This window comes from Schistocerca cancellata, chromosome 1 (genome assembly GCF_023864275.1).
Source record: "Schistocerca cancellata isolate TAMUIC-IGC-003103 chromosome 1, iqSchCanc2.1, whole genome shotgun sequence".
Lineage (NCBI taxonomy): Eukaryota > Metazoa > Arthropoda > Insecta > Orthoptera > Acrididae > Schistocerca > Schistocerca cancellata.
Genome location: NC_064626.1, coordinates 714089237 through 714110931, shown reverse-complemented (window position 1 = coordinate 714110931; position 21695 = coordinate 714089237). Strand labels below are relative to the sequence as shown.

Below are 21695 nucleotides of genomic sequence, written 5' to 3'. Positions count from 1 at the left end.
AAGCTTTGAATAAAGGGAGCATGACACTTAAGCTAATATATATATATATAAATTGGGAAAAGAAGTAAAAAACCTACGAAAGATCTTATCCACCACCAGTAGTTGAGTTGACCCTGAAATCGTAAAGGCAATTAAGGAATGTCCATCTCCAAAGAATCAGAGACAGTTAAAGTCTTTTCTGGGTTTGTGTAATTCTCTTAGAAATTTTGTATCTGAAGAAGTGTTAATAGCCCATGTTTGAATAGGATGTTAAGACCAAAGGTAGCTCTTGTTTGGACAGATGAGTGTCAGGAAGCATTTACCATTTAAGGAAGCCTTGAAAGAGGGCAGAATTGTATATCATCATTTATGGAGCTAAATGGTATATAAAATTGTACTACTGTGGGACATGAACCATGGACCTAGACATTGGTGGGGAGGGGTTGTGTGTCTCATCAATACAGACCGCTGTGCCATAGGTGCAATCACAATGGAGAGGTTTCTACTGAGAGGCCAGACAAATGTGTGGTTCCTGAAGTGGAGCAGCACTCTTCTTAGTAGTTGCAGGGGCAACAGTCTGGATCATTGAGTGATCTAGCCTTGTGATATCAGCCAATATGGCATTGTGCTGGCACTGTGAATTGGTGGAACCAAGGTGAAGCTACAACCATAATTTTTTCCAAGGGCATGCAGGTATTATGAATTCGAAATTATTTAGGCTACACCAGAGTTATTTTAAGCCCACAAGTTTATAATATAAAGAACATGTCTGGTTAATTCGAAAATTATTAAAGAATTGTTGCAATTAGATGGTGACCCAAATTAAATCATGTACACTCCTGGAAATTGAAATAAGAACACCGTGAATTCATTGTCCCAGGAAGGGGAAACTTTATTGACACATTCTTGGGGTCAGATACATCACATGATCACACTGACAGAACCACAGGCACATAGACACAGGCAACAGAGCATGCACAATGTCGGCACTAGTACAGTGTATATCCACCTTTCGCAGCAATGCAGGCTGCTATTCTCCCATGGAGACGATCGTAGAGATGCTGGATGTAGTCCTGTGGAACGGCTTGCCATGCCATTTCCACCTGGCACCTCAGTTGGACCAGCGTTCATGCTGGACGTGCAGACCGCGTGAGACGACGCTTCATCCAGTCCCAAACATGCTCAATGGGGGACAGATCCGGAGATCTTGCTGGCCAGGGTAGTTGACTTACACCTTCTAGAGCACGTTGGGTGGCACGGGATACATGCGGAAGTGCATTGTCCTGTTGGAACAGCAAGTTCCCTTGCCGGTCTAGGAATGGTAGAACGATGGGTTCGATGACGGTTTGGATGTACCGTGCACTATTCAGTGTCCCCTCGACGATCACCAGTGGTGTACGGCCAGTGTAGGAGATTGCTCCCCACACCATGATGCCGGGTGTTGGCCCTGTGTGCCTCGGTCGTATGCAGTCCTGATTGTGGCGCTCACCTGCACGGCGCCAAACATGCATACGACCATCATTGGCACCAAGGCAGAAGCGACTCTCATTGCTGAAGACGACACGTCTCCATTCGTCCCTCCATTCACGCCTGTCGCGACACCACTGGAGGCGGGCTGCACGATGTTGGGGCGTGAGCGGAAGACGGCCTAATGGTGTGCGGGACCATAGCCCAGCTTCATGGAGACGGTTGCGAATGGTCCTCGCCGATACCCCAGGAGCAACAGTGTCCCTAATTTGCTGGGAAGTGGCGGTGCGGTCCCCTACGGCACTGCGTAGGATCCTACGGTCTTGGCGTGCATCCGTGCGTCGCTGCAGTCCGGTCCCAGGTCGACGGGCACGTGCACCTTCCGCCGACCACTGGCGACAACATCGATGTACTGTGGAGACCTCACGCCCCACGTGTTGAGCAATTCGGCGGTACGTCCACCCGGCCTCCCGCATGCCCACTATACGCCCTCGCTCAAAGTCCGTCAACTGCACATACGGTTCACGTCCACGCTTTCGCGGCATGCTACCAGTGTTAAAGACTGCGATGGAGCTCCATATGCCACGGCAAACTGGCTGACACTGACGGCGGCGGTGCACAAATGCTGCGCAGCTAGCGCCATTCGACGGCCAACACCGCGGTTCCTGGTGTGTCCGCTGTGCTGTGCGTGTGATCATTGCTTGTACAGCCCTCTCGCAGTGTCCAGAGCAAGTATGGTGGGTCTGACACACTGGTGTCAATGTGTTCTTTTTTCCATTTCCAGGAGTGTATTTGCAAAACTTACTGTCTCTAAATCATAAATGCAATTATTTTATGTTGACCTGCACCAAGACCAAGTTTAATCTGCAACAAATATATCCAGATATTTAAAACATTAATTGTAAACAATGAAATGTAGAGAATCAGCAATATACTTTTTCAATTTTCAATATCATGATTTTATATAATGGACATTGTTGAAGCCACAAGGAGTCTATATTTGGTGTTACAGTGCTGAGCCACAATCTCTGTTAAGTTTTTGCAATAAGTAGTTAAAGTAACATGACCAGTGTGGACTACATCTTTTAGTAGTTACACACATTAATAAAAGTTTTGCATCACCCTGGTTCCCAGAACTCCTGTAGACAGACATTGACTGTGGCTATTGTATCATAGACACAGTCCCTTTGACTGTTCAGAGATGTCACTCAACCCACCAAAGATGTAAAGAACCATGCAAGACCAGCGCCTATTAGACAGAGGGGGCCCAACAGCCAATCAGTTCCAGTCATTCCACCAGGAAGTAGGTACACAGCTCACATTGTCTGTAGTTCAGCCATCCCTAGATGGTCAATACCACGATTTGATCATGTCCACATTGTTACTTTGTGCCAGGAAGGGCTCTCAACAATGGAAGTGTCCAGGCATCTTGGAGTGAACCAAAGAGGTTTTTTTCAGATATGGAGGAGATACAGAGAGACCTTAACTGTCGATGACATACCTCGCTCAGGCCACCCAAGTGCTACTAATGCAGTGGATGACTGCTACCTATGGATTACTGCTTGCAGAAACACTGACAGCAATGCCACCATGTTGGATAATGCTTTTTGTGCAGCCACAGGATGTCGTGTTATGACTCAAACTGTGCACAACAGGCTGCATGATGCGCAACTTCACTCCCAACGTCCATGGCAAGGTCCATCTTTGCAACCACAACACCATGCAGTGTGGTACAGATGGGCCCAACAACATGCTAAATGGACCACTCAGGATTGGCATGGCATTCTCTTCACTGATGAGTGTTGCATATACATTCAACCAAACAATTATTGGAGATGTGTTTGGAGGCAGCCTGGTCAGGCTGAACATCTTAGACACACTGTCCAGCGAGTACAGCAAGGTGGAAGTTCCCTGATGTTTTGGGGTGGCATTATGTGGGGCAGACATATGCCGGTGTTGGTCATGGAAGATACCATAATGGCTGTACAATATGTTAATGTCATCCTCCAACTGATAGGCAACCATGGTCGGCAGCATATTGGTGAGGCATTCATCTTCATGGACGACAGTTCATACTCCCATCATGTACATCTTGTGAATGACTTCCTTCAGGATAATGACATCACTTGACTAGAGTGGCCAGCATGTTTTCCAGACATGAACCCAATCTCACATGACTGGGGTACACTGAAAAGGGCTATTTATGGACGATGTGACCCACCAACCTCTCTGAGGGTTCTATGTCAAATCGCCATTGAGGAGTGGCACAATCTGGGCCAACAGTGCCTTGATTAACTTGTGGATAGTATGCCACAACCAATACAGGCACGCATCAATGCAAGAGGACATGCTACTTGGTATTATAGGTGCTGGTGTGTACAGCAATCTGGACCACCACCTCTGAAGGTCTCGCTGTGTGGTTGTACAACATACAGTGTGTGGTTTTCATGAGCAATAAAAAGGCAGAAATAATGTTTATGTTGATCTCTATTCCAATTTTCTGTACAGGTTCCAAGATTCTTGGAACCGAGGTGATGCGCAACCTTTTTGATGTGTGCAGTAAGCAAGGAATGTTTGGTGGAGAAAGACAGTGAACGTCAATCAGGAAGCATTAACAATGCACTTGGGTGGTGCTCTTAATTACAACATGACCCAGGGACAACACTGGTTTCTCTCATGGGAACTGGAAGAAGGACAAAGTTGACAAGATGTAGCTTAGGAGCTTGGTATTGTTCACAGCGTTGTTTCACACACATGGGGAGCATTTCAGACCGCAGACACAGCTGCCTGAAGGAGGCGAGTGGGTTGGCCATGGTCAACTACAGTAGCGGATGACTGCTGTTGTGTGCACCATTCAAAAAGTGACCCATCTCAAATAGTGGGTGGAACTGCAATCACATTTAACAGGATTACAAGGCATGCAATCTTGTCCTCTACTGTGGCATGGCAACTGCATGGGTTTGGTCACTGTACCCAATGACCAGTAAAATATGTTTTATGGACAAACACATATTGACAGCATTGTTTTCAATTATGCCAAGAGTATAATGAATTGTCCATTGAAGAGTGGAGTCAAGTGCTCCATTCAGATGAGAGCAGCTATAAACTGGGTAGTGATTCTGGATGCACCCTCATATGGTGAGAGGTGGAAACATGTAATGCAACTGGCAACATTCTCAAAGATAATCCTTTTGTTGGTCCAGGTGTTACGGTGTGGGGAGGGCATAATGTTGCTTGATCACACTAACCTCCAAATATTTGAACATGGCCTCACTGATCAATCTTACTGCAACATCTGAATTCCTTCCCCATGTTCATCTTTTCAGTGCTGCATTAAACCATGGCTTAATTTTTGTGGATCACTATACATGACCACATCGAACAGCACAGATGAAGTAGCTACTGGATCGAGAGGATATTTCATGAATGGACTGGCCTAGCCCTTTCCTTGATTTAAATCCCTTATAGCACATGTGGGATGCATTGGGAAGACATACTGCAGCATGTCCACATGCACCAATGACCATTCAGCAATTGACAAATGCTCTGGTGGAGCATTACAATGCCCTGCCACAAGCCCTCCTTATCAATCATGTGGCCAGCAAGAGAGCATTCACTATTGCTCATGGTGATCTCACACCTTATAGGAACCATGTGCAGCCTTTTGCAATGTCCAGTGGAACACCACAAACTACAGTGACTTCAGTGTCTTTATTGTCTTTGTATAAAAGTGTAATTAAAATCTCCTTGGGCTTGTACCACCTACTTTTGACCTGTTTTATGTCTGTATTGATATTTCTATGTTAGTTTGTAGTACTGCTAATTTATAATGTTGTATCCATCATGGAAATTCTTTGACTATGTATACATGTTTCACTTATGCGAGTTTTTGAATGATGTTTAAATTATGCTTGTGAATTTAAATAACTACTAGAATAATTATTATATAATGTACTGTAAATAACTTGGTCCATAGATAGGGAATATAGGGTTGAATGTAAAAGTTGTAGGGAAGCCCCACAGCTATGGAAGTAGCCTGGTGAAGTGGAAAAGGTGTGGTTGGCGCACAGAGGCAACTTGTCCTTTGTGACAGGTAAGGAGTCTGGGCTGAGCAGTGCTGTGGTTAACACCTCTCTAGCAGTAGCGGATCATTGTCACTCATATTCCTGAATTTTGGGGCCAGAAGAGCTTAAGAACAGTATTTATGGGCCTCAGATGCTGCATTTGGTGATACTATTATCATGGCATGATTTTTGCCTATAAATATAATTCTCATGCTAAAAAGAAATGTAACAGGGCAAGGCCAACGGTATTGCTATGACTGCATCACTGCCAAATTAATAGCCACTGCAAATTGCCCCATCTGTAAATGGACTAGGTGTTTGTGAAATTTGATTGATTTTATAATAATACTATCTTACAACCATGAGCATCCCAAATCACAAACCTGGGCAGGAATCCTATCCTAGTGAATTTAATTCTGAGTGTCCTAATTTATTATGAGAAAGTGGTTGAACTTGAATTTAATGTTGTGTTGTCATTTGCATAGCCAATTATACTTTTGAGTAGGTCAAAAGACTGCTTGTGAAAGCAAATTTGTTATTTAAAGAGTTATAATTTGTTGTGCTTTAATTAATTAATAATTAATGATAAGAATACTTACCATTTCCCATACATACTGGTATAGTTTTGTTAATGAGCATGGCACTTCAAACCATGAAAGTTTAAGGGTCCCCATGTACTAGGTTACATAGTTAGTTAATGAGGCAATGCAAAGGCTCCTTCAGAGCCAGTGTAGTTAGATTTGCATTCTATTTAGTTGCTTCAATCTGAGTTTAAGAAAGAACTATTTACTTGGTTATCTATTCTAATACAAGTTGGCTAATGCACAGGCATAGAGACCCTGTAATAAGCAATGAAGTTGTAGATTATGATTATTAGCAGACACCCTGATTTAAATTCAGAATCATTTCTAGCTTTTTACAGTTCAGTGTTGCTACTAGTTTCATGTGTGTCAGTAATCGGTTTTATAAAGTGTTACACCTAGTTCATTTAAAGTACATGTTGCTGAGAGATGTACGTTACTGTTTACTATCTCATTGGCCATTTGTCTGTTAGTAGCACATTTATCTGCAAGGTTAGGTTACTGTGTTATAGTATGAACAGATATAAGGAAAGAGTTTAGTGTATGTGTGTCAAGGAAAGTTAGGTTAGCCTTGGCACTGCCTTCTGCTTTATAATTTTGCTTGACACAGGAATGCCTAATTAGGCTGGCAACCAGTTTTAATATGTAATGTTACAACTAGCTTTTGTGCTGGTAGAATGTCTGTTCCTACCCCACCATTTACTGGTAGTTTTACTTTGCTGCAGTGTTTCAGAAATGATTCCTAGTTTGAGTGCCGGCCGGTGTGGCCATGCGGTTCCAGGCGCTTCAGTCTGGAACCGCGCGACCGCTAAGGTCGCAGGTTTGAATCCTGCCTCAGGCATGGATGTGTTTGATGTCCTTAGGTTAGTTAGGTTAAAGTAGTTCTAAGTTCTATGGGACTGATGACCTCAGACGTTAAGTCCCATAGTGCTCAGAGCCATTTGAAACATTTTGAACCTAGTTTGAGTGTTCTGTTTCCATTAGGTTATCTCATGGTCAAAACTTCTCAAAAATTCAACTCAGAGGTATAATGTTAGCATTGATTGCCATTGTAAGGTAGACGGTGGTACTGTCACACTTGGTGCTGCATGATAGGACATTTATTGTTCTTGATCATGAAATTCAATAAGTATCTAGTGAAAAACTAGTGTGGTTCAAATGGTGAATGCCCAGTGGTGTGAAGGTGCAATCAAGTCCAGTAGAGCAAACAAATGTAGATGCTGTGTAAAAAAATAAATTGTAATATACATTCAGAATCAACAAAGGTGTGAATGCAGTAACTATACCAAGTGAAAGAAAAGAAACAGTGTCGGGCACCGTGGGAAATGCTGCCAGCAGAATTAATAGTTCATGTGATCAGATAACACATGGCGCAATTGATAGGCAGCTCGCCTACACACAATATCATGAACATGTAAATGAACAGATTGAGATGTTGAGTGTGTCCCAGATCAAACAAGGAAGAAAAGAGGATGCAAATGATGAGGACTTTGTAGATGATAGCAGTTATGTGAACAAATCACATTATATATTTGATTCAGCAAAATTGAACAAAGTACTGAAAGAAGCATATGAATCAAAGTCAGAGCATGAAAGCATGGCATAACAAAAAAGTAGACAACCATTGAGTGTGTTTGACTATTTAACAATGTCTGATCAAATGAAAACCCAAGGTAGCAATCTTGAAAACCAGCTTAAAACACAGGTTAGTGATCTCAAAAGTTTCTTAACACAAAATTAATTCAACAGGTTGAACAGGTAGACCATAAAGTAGGTACTATAAGTTCTATTGTCACTAAAATGAAAAATGAGATTAATTCCATATATGAAAACATGTCTAATATGCAGGGACAAATTAATGACATTAATGAAAGGTTCAATGTTGAAATCATTAACATCCAGGAAAAATTAGAGCCTCTGATAGAGATGAAAGTGGACAAACAACATTTGGTCTGAAAACTGAAATAGTACACAAGTGCAAGAATGAAATCTCACTTTTGAGAAGAACAGTTTCATACACTGAAAAAATTGTAAGTAAACAAGTTTTTGAATGTGAAGAAAAGTGTGACCAAAACACTTTGCAAATTCATAGGAAAATTTCTAAACTTGAATGTAAAATACGAGACAGGCCTAGTGTTATTAGTAACAGAACACCACTTCATGAATTGTTGGAAGATGAGGAAAGATTCGACACTGCAAAGAAACATAACGGATGGCGTCCATTAGATTTTGTAAAGAATTGCGAAAGAATTTTTACCTATTATTTATCTAATCAGGAAAAGATAAATGTGATGATTAGCACCTTGGAAGGTGATGACAAGTGCTAGGGACTTAACCTGAATACTGACCAAATGACTTTTAATGAATTAAACCAAAATTCACAGAAGAATATTGGTCTGAACAAAAGCAGGACTGCTTGTGGCTGGAGTTTATCATGGGTAAACTCCATGATAATAAGGGCAGGAATTCTTTAAAAGATTTCTGCAACTACTGGTACCAAAAGCTGACATACTTAAGAATCTGAAATTACCTGGGAACTATGGAAAAAGCTCCTAGCAAATTCTAAAAGATACATAGGAAGCAACCACTGAAGCTTCTTAGCGGTTCCCGAAAGAGTGGAAGATGAAGACCACTGATGAGGAAACAGGAATAATTACCTGAATAATACTAACAGAAACAATTGTACTCTAGAGTGATGGTGATGGTTATCCCATCAGTGTGATTCAAAGAGATAAATGTAGGGGCAGAGGAAGATGAAACTATGCTGGTCACAGTAGAGGTTTTCCTGCAGAAATTCACACCAGAATGATACAGAAAATTGAATACTGCTGATGTTGAGGGCCAAACTGATGCAGATAGAATTTACCAGCCCAAACGAAGGAACTTTTACCAGAATAGTAACTGAATAATGAAACAAGAAAACGGTCAGACAGCAAAGCATGACGCAGCACATACAATGGTGGTGCACGCTACGGTGATTCCCCGATAGCAGGCAGCAGGCCTGGCATTACCAAACTTATAAGCTATCACAGATCAACAACTGGTGTGAATGTTCCAGCTTTTTCAAGAGAATCCATGTGTGAGGTGACAGAATGGAATGTGAATGTCACAGTAGATAGAAGCGAAACTTCTATGGCAAATAATAGTTCCATAGCCGAGGAAAGAGTGGGCAGATTTGTAGACACAAAAGAAGGTGTGAGTAGTAGTAGTACAGACACTAATGAAACTGGTGAAAATGAGATTTCAGAGGTGACAGAATGGCGTGTGCAGATGTACAATCTGTACAGGGGCCTCACACAGTGGGAATGGGAGGATTTTTAGAAAGCATATGCAACTAAAAAGTTAAGTGAAGGTAGGAGAGATAATAGAGACATCGATAAGGTGATGTGGCCTGCAAATTAGGAGAAGGAAACAAAAAAGCCAGCACAACATTCTTGTACAGCCTATGAAAAGTTGTCATGGCTAGAAGGATGTTGGAGGATGAAATCCTCAGAATTAATGATGAAATAACCTCTGCTAACAATTCACAAACAGTACTAACTGCTACCGGAAGGTACAAGTTTGAAGATAATAAAAATGCAGACAATTGTCTACATGTTCTTGGAGCCCATAAAGTTGATACAAAGTATGAAGCAATTGTGGACATTATTAGAGCTGATGAGTATGATAGCTCATCAGAAGAAAACTGCGAGCCTGGTTTAATATCCGACAAGCACTCATAAATTGAACTTAGCACCTGTCTTAGAAAAGCTTTCATGTTAGATCCCAAAAGCAAAATAGAATGGTCGGATTTAGACAACTGCTCAGATGACAAAAATTTCAGTATACATGAAACCATTGAAAATGCAACTAATTGCAACATTGTACCAACCAATGACAGTGTTTCTAAACAAAATCCAGACATCATTACTGAACAAAGAAAGAAAGAACCACCTGAAGATACAGTACCACTCCAACGAAGAGTTCGATCTATTAAAAAATTTGAACTCAAACCGAAGAAGCCACCTGATATAGGTGGTCTGCAGGAGAAGGACATGTCTTGGGGTGACATTATGGTTGACCAAGATCTGTTGCAGGAGAAACAGAGTAATGAAAATAATTCCACCATCATAACCATCAAGCTTGGGGCAAAAAGTATCTGAATTTGAGAGTGTAAGAAATACGAAAAAAAAGGAAAAGAGCAAAAGTGAGATCTAAAAGGCACAATAGGAGCCTGAAGTTTTCCAGGTTCTAGATCGGAGACTATGTTCTTCTGAAGACCCATGAAAAATCAAGTAAACTTAACCATGAAATTTCAAAATTTAAGTATATATACAATGGGCCCTTCATTATACAGGATATACCTTACAGCAATGCTTACTATTTAATCCATCCAAAGTCCAAGAAGCCCCTTGGTGTCTGTAACATAGGGCATCTCAAACCATATGTCCCGAGAAATGAGTAATGAAGTATATTCAGACATGATGCTGGAATAAAAAATGTATATTATACTGTAAAATAAATATACCTATCTTATGAAGTTACTGTACTGTATTTAACTGTAATTTATGTTTTTATGAAAATGTTGGTACCTATATAAAATTGCTGATACTTCCATGTAAGTTTCAGATTCTAAAACTTGCTATAAAAGATGTGAAACACTATACTGAAATGACTAAAGGCAAACTGTTGCCACATTGAAAAGAAATGTGGACTGCCTTAAGTACAGAGTGGGCAGCAAAAAAAAAAAATAAAAATAAAAAATAAAAAAAATAAAAAAAAATATATACCTGAAATAGGCTGCAAAAACCCAAAGTGAGCAAATAGTTGCTTAATGTGATATATATACAGTGTTGTAATGTTTGCAAACATGGACTGCCAGATGCTACAGCAGGCAGCAAAATTATTTGATTATTATCTTGGTTAATGTTGTATGCATTTTGTTATGTTTTCCAAAGATGGAATGTCTTTTTCCAGTAAGGGCAGTGTGAAAATAATACTATGTTCAATTTAAATACATTTGTATGTTTATATAAATATCAAAGAATGGACTGCTATTGTTAGAAGCACCATTGAAAATTTCTCACTTAATAATATCAATTTTATACTATAGGATGTATTACATGTACAGTATTGAAATTTTTGTAATATTGTTAGGTGTATACTTGTATATTCATACCTACATCTTTTGAATGCTTTATATGTTTCATATGTTTATTTGTTAGCCATTATGCACGCTTACCACACAATTGGCTTTGCAAAATACATTTTACATATTTCATATAAGTATAGTTGTTACTAATTTTTACATTATACATTATGCATATACATACATACATCTTTTTAGTAGTTAGTAACTTGTACATTTTACTCACATCATTATTTTACATATACATAAATACATATAAATACATAAACTTCTTACTAATCAAACAATTTCAGCAATAATCATTACACAGTTTACGTTCAAGAATTAATTATATGGTTTTACACATTTAGTTAATGATAGTTACATTATTACAACATTCTACTCAATATTCTTAGCAATACAGGAAAAATTTGATTACTGCTCAACTTATTGTTGCACAAAGTGAGAGTCAATTACCATAGGCTTTTTTTTTTCCATGCCCAACTCTGGTTGGATTGATTATTTTTTGTGGACTGCTCAACACCATTTATGTCTCATTGATGTTTCATTGATGAATGTAATTCTGAGTGTCCTAATTTATTATGAGAAAGTAGTTGAACTTGAATTTAATGTCTTGTTGCCATTTGCACAGCCAATTATACTTTTGAGTAGGTCAAAAGACTATGTATGAAAGCAAATTTGTTATTTAAAGAGTTGTAATTTGTTGTGCTTTAATTAATTAATAATTAATGAGAAGAATACTTACCATTTCCCATACATACTGGTGTAGTTTTGTTAATGAGCATGGTATTTCAAACCATGAAAGTTTAAGGGTCCCCATGTACTAGGTTATTTAGTTAATGAAGCAATGCAAAGGCTCCTTCAGAGCCAGTGTAGTTAGATTTGCATTCTGTTTAGTTACTTCAATCCAAGTTAGGTTAGCCTTCTGCTTTATAATTTTGCTTGACATAAGAATGCCTAATGAGGCTCACAACTGGTTTTATTATGTAATGTTACAACTTGCTTTTGTGCTGGGAGAATGTCTGTTGCTGCCCACCATTTACTGGTGGTTATACTTTGTTTGAGAAGTGATGCCCAGTTTCATTGTTCTGTTTCTATTAGGTTATCTCATGATCATAACTTCTCAAACATGCCTCGCAGAGGTATAACATTAGCATTGATTGCTGTTGTAACATAGACAGTGGTACCATTAAGGCTCACAGCCGTATCAGATGGTTTATATCCCATGATCTTTCTCTCCTCAGCCATTGCCAAGTGATAAATGTGGTAAATTTACCAGATGGTTAAAATCCCAAGAGTTCTGCATCAAGCTCTCCTTGGCCATTGTCAAGAGCTACATATGGTAAATTTACCACTTGAAAATGGTTGAGCAGAGCTTAATCAAAAGCTCATGGGATTTTAATCACCTGATGCTCTTGGAGGCCAAAGAAGATTTTATTAATTCATATTCCTGTAAGGCTATGTATTCATACAATAAAAGCGTCATTTCCATTTGTCTCATTATGCATTTCTTTCAGTTGAATTCTGTACTATACTGTAGCAGTTCTTTCCATGTATAGTTCAGGTTTCATTCAAAAATGTTATTTGGCATCAAATGCAAAAGGTACTTTCATTCTTAAGTTTTGCACACCAGTATAGAATGTCAAATCCAGGAAAGAAGGAAGCTACCTCAGTCTGATGTAGCTTCACTTAATGGCACCATCTTCAGAAATGAATACACTAAAGGATTGGCCAACATGTCAGTATGATACTCAGTGTCTTCATCCCCAAATAACAGCAATAATTTCTTCAGTGACATATGAAATTGTGTGAAATAATCTCAAGGCTGATGTTATCATTTTGAAACTACATAGAATGATATGTATCATCATTTTGAAAATTTTCTCTCACCTTTCATCCAATATCAACCTCAAGAAATACATTATTAAAACTGGCTTATAACTCTTTACATGTACATATTAATATTAATTTATAAACAGTTCATGAATAACTGAAAACTACGTAGAACAGATAGTTAGGAACCCTACTCATGATGGAAATATACTGGATCTGATAGCAACAAGTAGAACTAAAACAAGCAGAAAAAAAAAAAAAAAAAATATATATATATATATATATATATATATATATATATATATATATATATATATATATATATATATATATATATATATATATATATAAAAAACAAAGATGATGTGACTTACCAAATGAAAGTGCTGGCAGGTCGACAGACACACAAACGAACACAAACATACACACAAAATTCAAGCTTTCGCAACAAACTGTTGCCTCATCAGGAAAAAGGGAAGGAGAGGGAAAGACGAAAGGATGTGGGTTTTAAGGGAGAGGGTAAGGAGTCATTCCAGTCCCGGGAGCAGAAAGACTTACCTTAGGGGGAAAAAAGGACGGGTATACACTCGCACACACACACATATCCATCCACACATATATGTCTGCTTGTGTCTGTGTATGTGTGGATGGATATGTGTGTGTGTGCGAGTGTAAACCTGTCCTTTTTTCCCCCTAAGGTAAGTCTTTCCGCTCCCGGGATTGGAATGACTCCTTACCCTCTCCCTTAAAACCCAATCCTTTTGTCTTTCCTTCTCCTTCCCTCTTTCCTGACGAGGCAACCATTGGTTGCGAAAGCTAGAGTTTTGTGTGTATGTTTGTGTTTATTTGTGTGTCTATCGACCTGCCAGCGCTTTTGTTGGGTAAGTCTCATCATCTTTCTTTTTAAATATATTTTCCCACGTGGAATGTTTCCCTCTATTATATATATATATATATATATATATATATATATATATATATATATATATATATATATATATACTAACTATATAAAAAAATTGGTAGTGTCATATCAAATGAGAACTTGAAACTTTAAGCACAGGGCAGAATAATGTAGAGGAACTGGGGCTCAAGTTTAAAACAATAGTTGACCATGCACTGGGAAGATATGTACCCAGTAGATCAGTTCATAATGGGAGGGAAACTCCATACTATACCATTACTGTAAAGAAACTTCTAAGGAAACTGAGATTAGTGCATAATAGGAGTAAAAAAAAAGCATAGGATTACAGACAGACAGATGCTGAATGAAATGGATTTGGCTGTCAAGAGCGCAATGCATAACACCTTCAATGACTGCCATAGCAGAATATTTTCAAATGATCTTTCACAAAACCCAAAGAAATTCTGGTCATATGTAAAAGCTGCTAGTAGCACCAAAGTTAGTGAACAGTCCCTGGTGAATGAGACAGGAACTGAAATTGACTGTAGCAAAGTAAAAGCTGAAATGCTTATCTCCGTTTTCAAAAGTTCCTTCAAAAAGGAAAATAAAGGAGAGTTGCACCAATTTAAAGCTCGTACCACTGAAAAGGTGAATGAAATAAGTACTAGTGCAGGTGATGTTGAGAAATAGCTGACATCATTAAAACTGAGCAAATCCCCAGAACCCAATGGAATTCCTGTCAGATGCTGTACTGAATTTGTATCTGAGTTTCTTCTCTTCTAACTATAATCTATCATAAATCACCTTGAATAAAAAACAATGTTCAATTCTTGGAAAAAATCATTAAAATTGAACAAAGTTCCAAGCCCCAATGGAATCCCTGTAAGATTCTGTACTGAATTTTCAGCTGAGTTAGTCTCTCTTCTAACTATAAGCTATCGTAGATCCCTCTAACAAATGATATAAGTGCTCAGTTATTGGAAGAAGGCACAGGTCACACCCATCTGCAAGAATGATAGCAGAAGCGATCCACAAAACTACTGTCCAATATCCCTGACACTGATTTGTTGTAGAATTTTAGAACATATTCTGAACTCAAACATAATTAAGTATCTTGAACAGAACAATCTCTTCAATGCCAGTCAGCGTGGGTGCTGAAAACATTGATCATGTGAAACCCAATTCAGTCAAAAGACAGTCAGGTAGATGCAGTATTTCTTGATTGCTGAAAAGCATTTGACTCAATATCACACCTATGCTTATTGTCAAAATTATAATCATATGGGGTATCAAGTGAAATTTATCACTGGATTGAGCAAGTTTTAGTAGGAAAAATACAGCATTTTATCTTTGATGGAGAGTCATTGTTAGATGTAGAAGTAACTGGGTGTGCCCCAGAGAAGTGTGTTGGGACCTTTGCTGTTCATTTTGTGTATTAACGACCGTGCAAACAACATTAACTGTAACATCAGGATTTTTGCAGATGATGCAGTTATCTATAATGTAGTACTATCTCAAAGAATCTGTGTAAAAATTCATAACATTTGAAAGGGTGCAAGGAGTGGCAATTTGTGTTAAATGTTCAGAAATGTAAAATTGTGCACTTCACAAAACATAAAAATGTATCCTGTTCCTATAATATCAATGAGTCACTGTCAGAATTAGCCAATTCATTAAAATACTTGCATTTAACACTTTGTAGAGTGATGAAACAGAATGATCACTTTGGTTCCATTATGTGTAAAGAAAGTGGTAGAATTCTGCTTGTTGGTAGGATACTGGGAAAGTGCAATTAGTCTACGAAGGAGATTGTTTACAAATCACTCATGCGGCCAGTTCTAGAATATTGCTCAAGTGTATGGGACCTGTATCAAATAGGACTTACAAGGGATATTGAATGTATACAGAGATGGGCAGCACAAATGGTCACATGTGTGTTTAATTTATGGGAGATTGTGATGGAGATCCTATAAGAAATGAACTGGAAGACTCTTAAAGGTAGACATCAACTATTCTGAGAAAGTCTTTTAACGAAGTTTCAAGAACCAGCTTTAAATGATTACTCTAGAAGTATACTACAACCCTCTACATGTCTCTCACATAAGGATCATGAGAATAAGATGAGAGCATTCAAACAATCACTTTTCTGGCACCCCATAAGTTGTAATACCATAACCCCTTTTGGGACCCTGTATCCTATTTCAGTCCCATCTCCACTCTCCCAAAGAGGGCATATATGTAATATTAGTAATTTACCCCAATTTAAACTGTTGTTTGGCACTGTTTACATTGTGTCTCACCAGTATATAGAATGAAGGAAACATATTGGATAAAAAACAAATGTACATCATAATTTACACACAATACAAGGAACATGGTAGGAATAAATTTGCTATTGTAAATATGAAGTAATTAACAATTAAAATTCCAATATTTAAAGTCAGCAAGAGACAGTTATTTTTATGTTTTTTTAAGTAAGAAATTCTTTGTTCTCCTAACAAAAATATGACACAATGATTTTTCAGTCAGAATCAAACACACTCATGTTCTAATTAGTGTTAGTTAACAGAACTGTAATTATGAGTATATAGAAATGTAAAATTTTACTCATACAGAATTTAATTAACTGAATCTCGGCTTCTCATTGAATAAAACTAATCCCTCTGTTCACCTGAAAATGATAGGAAGATTTTACTCCAAGTCAGTAAAATAATATATGCAAATCAACAAAATGTATTATTGCAATGATAAAACATGTAATTTACAGTCTTAATAGGAAAAGCTTCTTTCTTGTCCTTGTATGAAATTATTCACTGTTATTTCATGTAATTTTCTATTTAATTTGGGAAGATATATGAAAAAACTTTAATTGTTAGTATGCAAAATGCAGTATGTAACAATGACAGTAACTATTTAAAATCATATAGAGGCAATTTGTACACCACCATAAGTAAGTCTTACACCGAATTTTGTATCAACAGCACGTAGTCAGACTTTGTACATTCACCACAAAACATCTAGCATGTAAAATAAAATTCTCTGTGAACAAGAAGTACTGAAACTTATTTAAACCATTACATGATTCCCATGTGGCGATGCACTAACATCAAGATGAACCTACCGCAGCATCCTGGATTACACAAAATATATTTTAATTTTTTTGGTGGAGGATATCCGTAATGAGACATAGTATACTGAACATTGTTTTTTGTGTTAAGCAACAGTACACATCCCAAAGTACGCTAAGACATTTGTGCCATGTTTTATTACAACATGAATAGACCAGGAAGACATCCTAATAATTGGTACAGTGTGATGTACCCTCTGCCATGCACCTCACAGTGGCTTGCAGAGTATAGATGTAGATGTAGATGTAGATGTAGATGTAGATGTAGAACTGACAGGAAAAGATTGCACTCTTGACTACAGTACATTTGTTGTTAAGTCTTCATATGAAAAGAAGCATATTTCTACTTGTTCATCTGAAGAATCCTGTAGTCAAACATCCTTAGTGCCAATTGCAAGAGTGGCGCCAATGAGGTCAACACCAGTATCATTCTGAGCATCATCTTTGGACTAAGCAAAATATTATCTTTGTGTAGTTCTGCCATCCAGTTCTTTGTAAGCCTCACTTGTGTAAAAAGGTGAATAAATGAACTCCTGATTATAAGGTGTTGTCTGGTGCATCTCGCCTGAGCATCCACCTCACTGGTGACTGCAGCGAGTGTCACGTGTTCCCATACTGACAGCTCCTACCCCTCCCCTCACAGACAGCACCTCAAACTATGCAACATCGGATCCTGCGCAATGCCGTGCGACAACACAAACAATGCACTCGTGCCTAACGCTTCGCCTGCGACAGTGCTGCCACAGGCCGCGCCCTCGGACAATGGACTCACTAACGCTTCATGAGCTCTACTGAGCTCACCCGACCACGGTGCCACTGCTTTGGGCCGGCGGCCATCTTGTCACGTTGAGTCCTGGGCCACTTCGCCGCCTTGGCTCCCGTCGGACCCGCCGAGTGGCTCCGAACACCACGATCTCACCTCGCCTGCCCCGCCCACCTCACATTGTAAACAAACCGCGACCCATGCTGCCAGCAACATTTCTGTCATCGCCAATGGCATGGTTCAAAAGCTTCGCCTCATGCCAGGCCCCCCGATCTCCAGTGAACCACGTTGACTTTGTCCCGAGCACCTCTCCGACCTTCAGATTTCTGAACTTCTAAGCTCCGGCGTCATCAAACCCTCTGGCACTAGCTGGTTTACACCCATTCATATGACACCCAAGAAAGACGGGTCCTGGTGCATGTGTGGAGACTACTGTCGACTAAATGCATGAACAATTATAGACACCTACCCCATACCCAACATTGCCGACTTTACCAGTTCCCTCGCAGGTGCGACCACGTTCTCTGTCATTGATTGCAAATGGGCCTACCATCAGATCCCCATGGCTCCTGAAGACATCGAGAAGACAGCAATCACCACCTCAGTCAGGTTATTTTGGTTTGGATTCATGCCCTTCAGTCTGAAAAACGCAACCCAGACCTGGCAACGCTTCATCAACGAAGTTCTATTCGGACTAAAATTCTGCTTTGCATACCTTGATGACATTCTCGTGTTCAGCTCCTCCATTGAGGACAACATTCAACATGTGCAAATTGTTATGGACACTCTCGCGGCAGCAGGCATCAAGACCAACCAAGACAAATTGCAGCTACACCAACCCGCTGTCACTTTTCTTGGTTTTTGGGTCACTGCCGATGGCATTTCACTGCACCCTGATGAAGTACAAACAATACTAAACCTAATCAGACCTTCATCATTCAAAGAGCTCCGGCGCTTTCTGGGGACAGTTAATTATTATTGCCGTCATCTACCTTGGGCTGCGGAGAAACAGGCTCCACTGACTGATGCCTTGGGAGGCACCAAGACTTCTGGATCTCAGCCCATTCCATGGACCCCTGCTATGACTGACTCTTTCACTGCCCTCAAAAATCTTCTTGCCAAGGCCTGTACCATCGCACATCCTCATCCCAATGTGCAGCTTTTCATCACCACAGACGTGAGCGATACTGCCATCGGCGCTGTCCTTAGCCAGACATTCGACGGCCAAACTTCGCCTCTGCAGTTCTTCTCACGCAAGCTCACCAATGCACAACAGAAATATTCCACATTTCACAGGGAGTTGCTCACGGTCTATGAAGCAATCAAGCATTTTAACACCGACATTGAGGGACACCCTTTCTATGTTTTAACAGACCACAAACCCCTGGCTGCGGCCATTTCAAACCCGCCTGCTGACCCGCCTCTGCACAGTTTCAGATACATGGACTTCATATCTCAGTTCACCACCAACGTCAGACACATAAAGGGTGCTGACAATATAGTTGCTGATTTCTTTTCATGAGTCAATGACATTCATTCACTGTTAGACCTCTCTGAACTGCCTAACTTCCAACCCGCTGACGAGGACACACAAAACCTGATTTCAGACTCTACCTCTTCACTACAGTTCATCTGCACCACCTTCCCTGGCATTTCTGGTGAGATCTGGTGCGATGGCAGTACGGGCACATTATACCCCCTCATCCCAACCATGCTCCCTCGAGCTGTCTTCAACGCACTGCATAATTTAGCCCACCCCAGTGTTCGTGCGTCCGCCCACCTCGTAGCAGAGCGCTTTGTGTGGAGAAATGTCAACAAGGACTGCCTGCAATGGGCAAGCCCCTGCGTCGCATGCCAACACTGCAAAGTACACAAGCACACTTCACCCCCCTCGGCACCTTTTTGATCCCTTCTGGGCGTTTCCAGCATATTCACATTGACATTGTTGGCCCTCTGCCCCCTCTAACGGTTTTCGTTATGTTCTCTCGTCTATCAACCAAACAGCTCACTGGGTTGATGGGGTCCCCCTCCCCAATATCGTGGCAGAAACTGTTGCTCGAGCTTTCGTTGAGTCGTGGGTATCGCGTTTCGGATGTCCAGCTATCATCACAACTGACCAGGGCAGACAATTTGAGTCGGCCCTGTTCAACGAGATTTGTAACATTTGTGAAATCCAGCGCATCCATACCACAGCATAGCACCCACAAAGTAACGGACTAGTTAAGCGCTTGCACCACACTTTCAAGGCAGCTCTTCAAAGCCACAACTCTCTTTGGATGGAAGCCCTTCCCCTTGTGCTACTCAGCATTCATGCGATCTATAAGGAAGACCTCAAAGGCACAATAGCTGAGTTCATATATGGCCAGAACATTGTTCTCCCTGGCGAACTTGTGAGCCCTTCCGCTTCTCTCGGTCAGTCTCACTTACCTTCCTTCGTGGACCGCGTCAGACGCCACTTCATCAACCTCTGCATCCCTCCGCCCACCAGTCATTTCCGCCCTAATGTTCATGTCCCGAAATCTCTGAACTATTGCGAGTACGTCATGCTCCGAGATGACACTGTCCGTGCTCCCCTCCAACCCCCATATACCAGCCCATACCGAGTTCTCTGACGCTCAGAAAACAGTCTCTCTCAACACACTTAAGCCTGCTCATGCCGAGCCTGCTTCTCCCCCCCCTCCCCCCCCCTCAGGCCACGACCATGCCACTCACTGTCGTGGCTCACGACGCTCCGACCACTCCCTCCACGTTGGACTTACTCACTCAGTTGAGTGACTTCCAGCTCCAATTGTCGAGCTCTTCTCCGACCTCACCCTCTACTCCGGTCTCACACACTCCGTCAAGTGATCACATGATCACATGCTCCCCACGTCGATCTTACCTACAATCACGCCCTCACCGCCGAGCCCTTCTCCGGTCCCTTCAACCACTCCCCTAGCGCCTGCCTCCCCCTGTCAAGGTTTCTCATGCCCCCCCCTCCCCCCATCTTGAAAGTGCCCTCGCTCAAGGTGTTTGTGCCTGTCCCCCCGGACACAATCCACGACATCTCTATAATACTACATGATGACACACTGTTCGTCGTGTGTTTCCCTTCATCCAGTGCTCATGACACAACCTCTGCCATTCCCTGCCACCTGGTGAAATGTGTTCCCCTCTTGCCCGACATTGATCTGGACATGCTTCATGTGTCCACCACACCCACTGGACCACTGGAGACATCATCGTTGTCCCTCCTTTCCTCCCGCAAACCGCTGGCCTACCTGTCGCCACACAACCAGCACGCCCAGTACTACGCCCAGCATGCTTCAACGACTTCCAGGTTTGGTGGCCGGACCTTCCTTCATGACATCCACCTACACAGCTCCCCGACGATGCTGTCAAGCTGCCTGTCGTCCGGCTCCCGTGGACCACCCCTGCCGATGCCATAGCACCCCCCCCCCCCACCCCTCCGGCTTCTCAGAAATACTGCGTACTTCATACCTTCATACTGCTATGTGGCGCCGATGAGGTCAACACCAGTATCGATCTGAGCATCATCTTTGAACCAAGCAAAACATTATCTTTGTGTAGTTCCGCCATCCAGTTCTTTGTAAGCCTTACTTGTGTAAAGAGGTGAATACATGAACTCCTGATTATAAGGTGTTGTTTGGTGTATCTCACCTGAGCATCCACCTCACATGTATTTATCAACCTTCCAGTATGCTTCTTTATTTTCAATAAACAGAATTCAATAAAAGTGGCAGGAAGGAACAGTAACACAGAGCACTATTTAGAATTTCTGAAGTTTAGTACAATAACATTTCATTGGAAATTTCTCATAATTTTTTCTTAAATTATTTGTTATGCCAG

The 21695-nt window shown here is 40.8% G+C and overlaps 1 protein-coding gene across 2 annotated transcripts in view; it reads right to left on the bottom strand.

The window, feature by feature from the left end:
- The window catches only part of LOC126162175 (uncharacterized), a 137836-nt gene that overhangs the window by 41375 nt on the left and 74766 nt on the right, over window positions 1–21695 (bottom strand). The window contains exon 3 of one of the 2 annotated variants that reach the window (XM_049918490.1): window positions 2252–2310. The exons of the other annotated variant lie outside the window; for it this stretch is intronic. Within the exon in view, the coding sequence (XP_049774447.1) occupies window positions 2257–2310 (54 nt within the window). The 3' untranslated portion in view covers window positions 2252–2256. The remainder of the gene's footprint in view (window positions 1–2251; window positions 2311–21695) is intronic. 2 annotated transcript variants of the gene reach the window in all.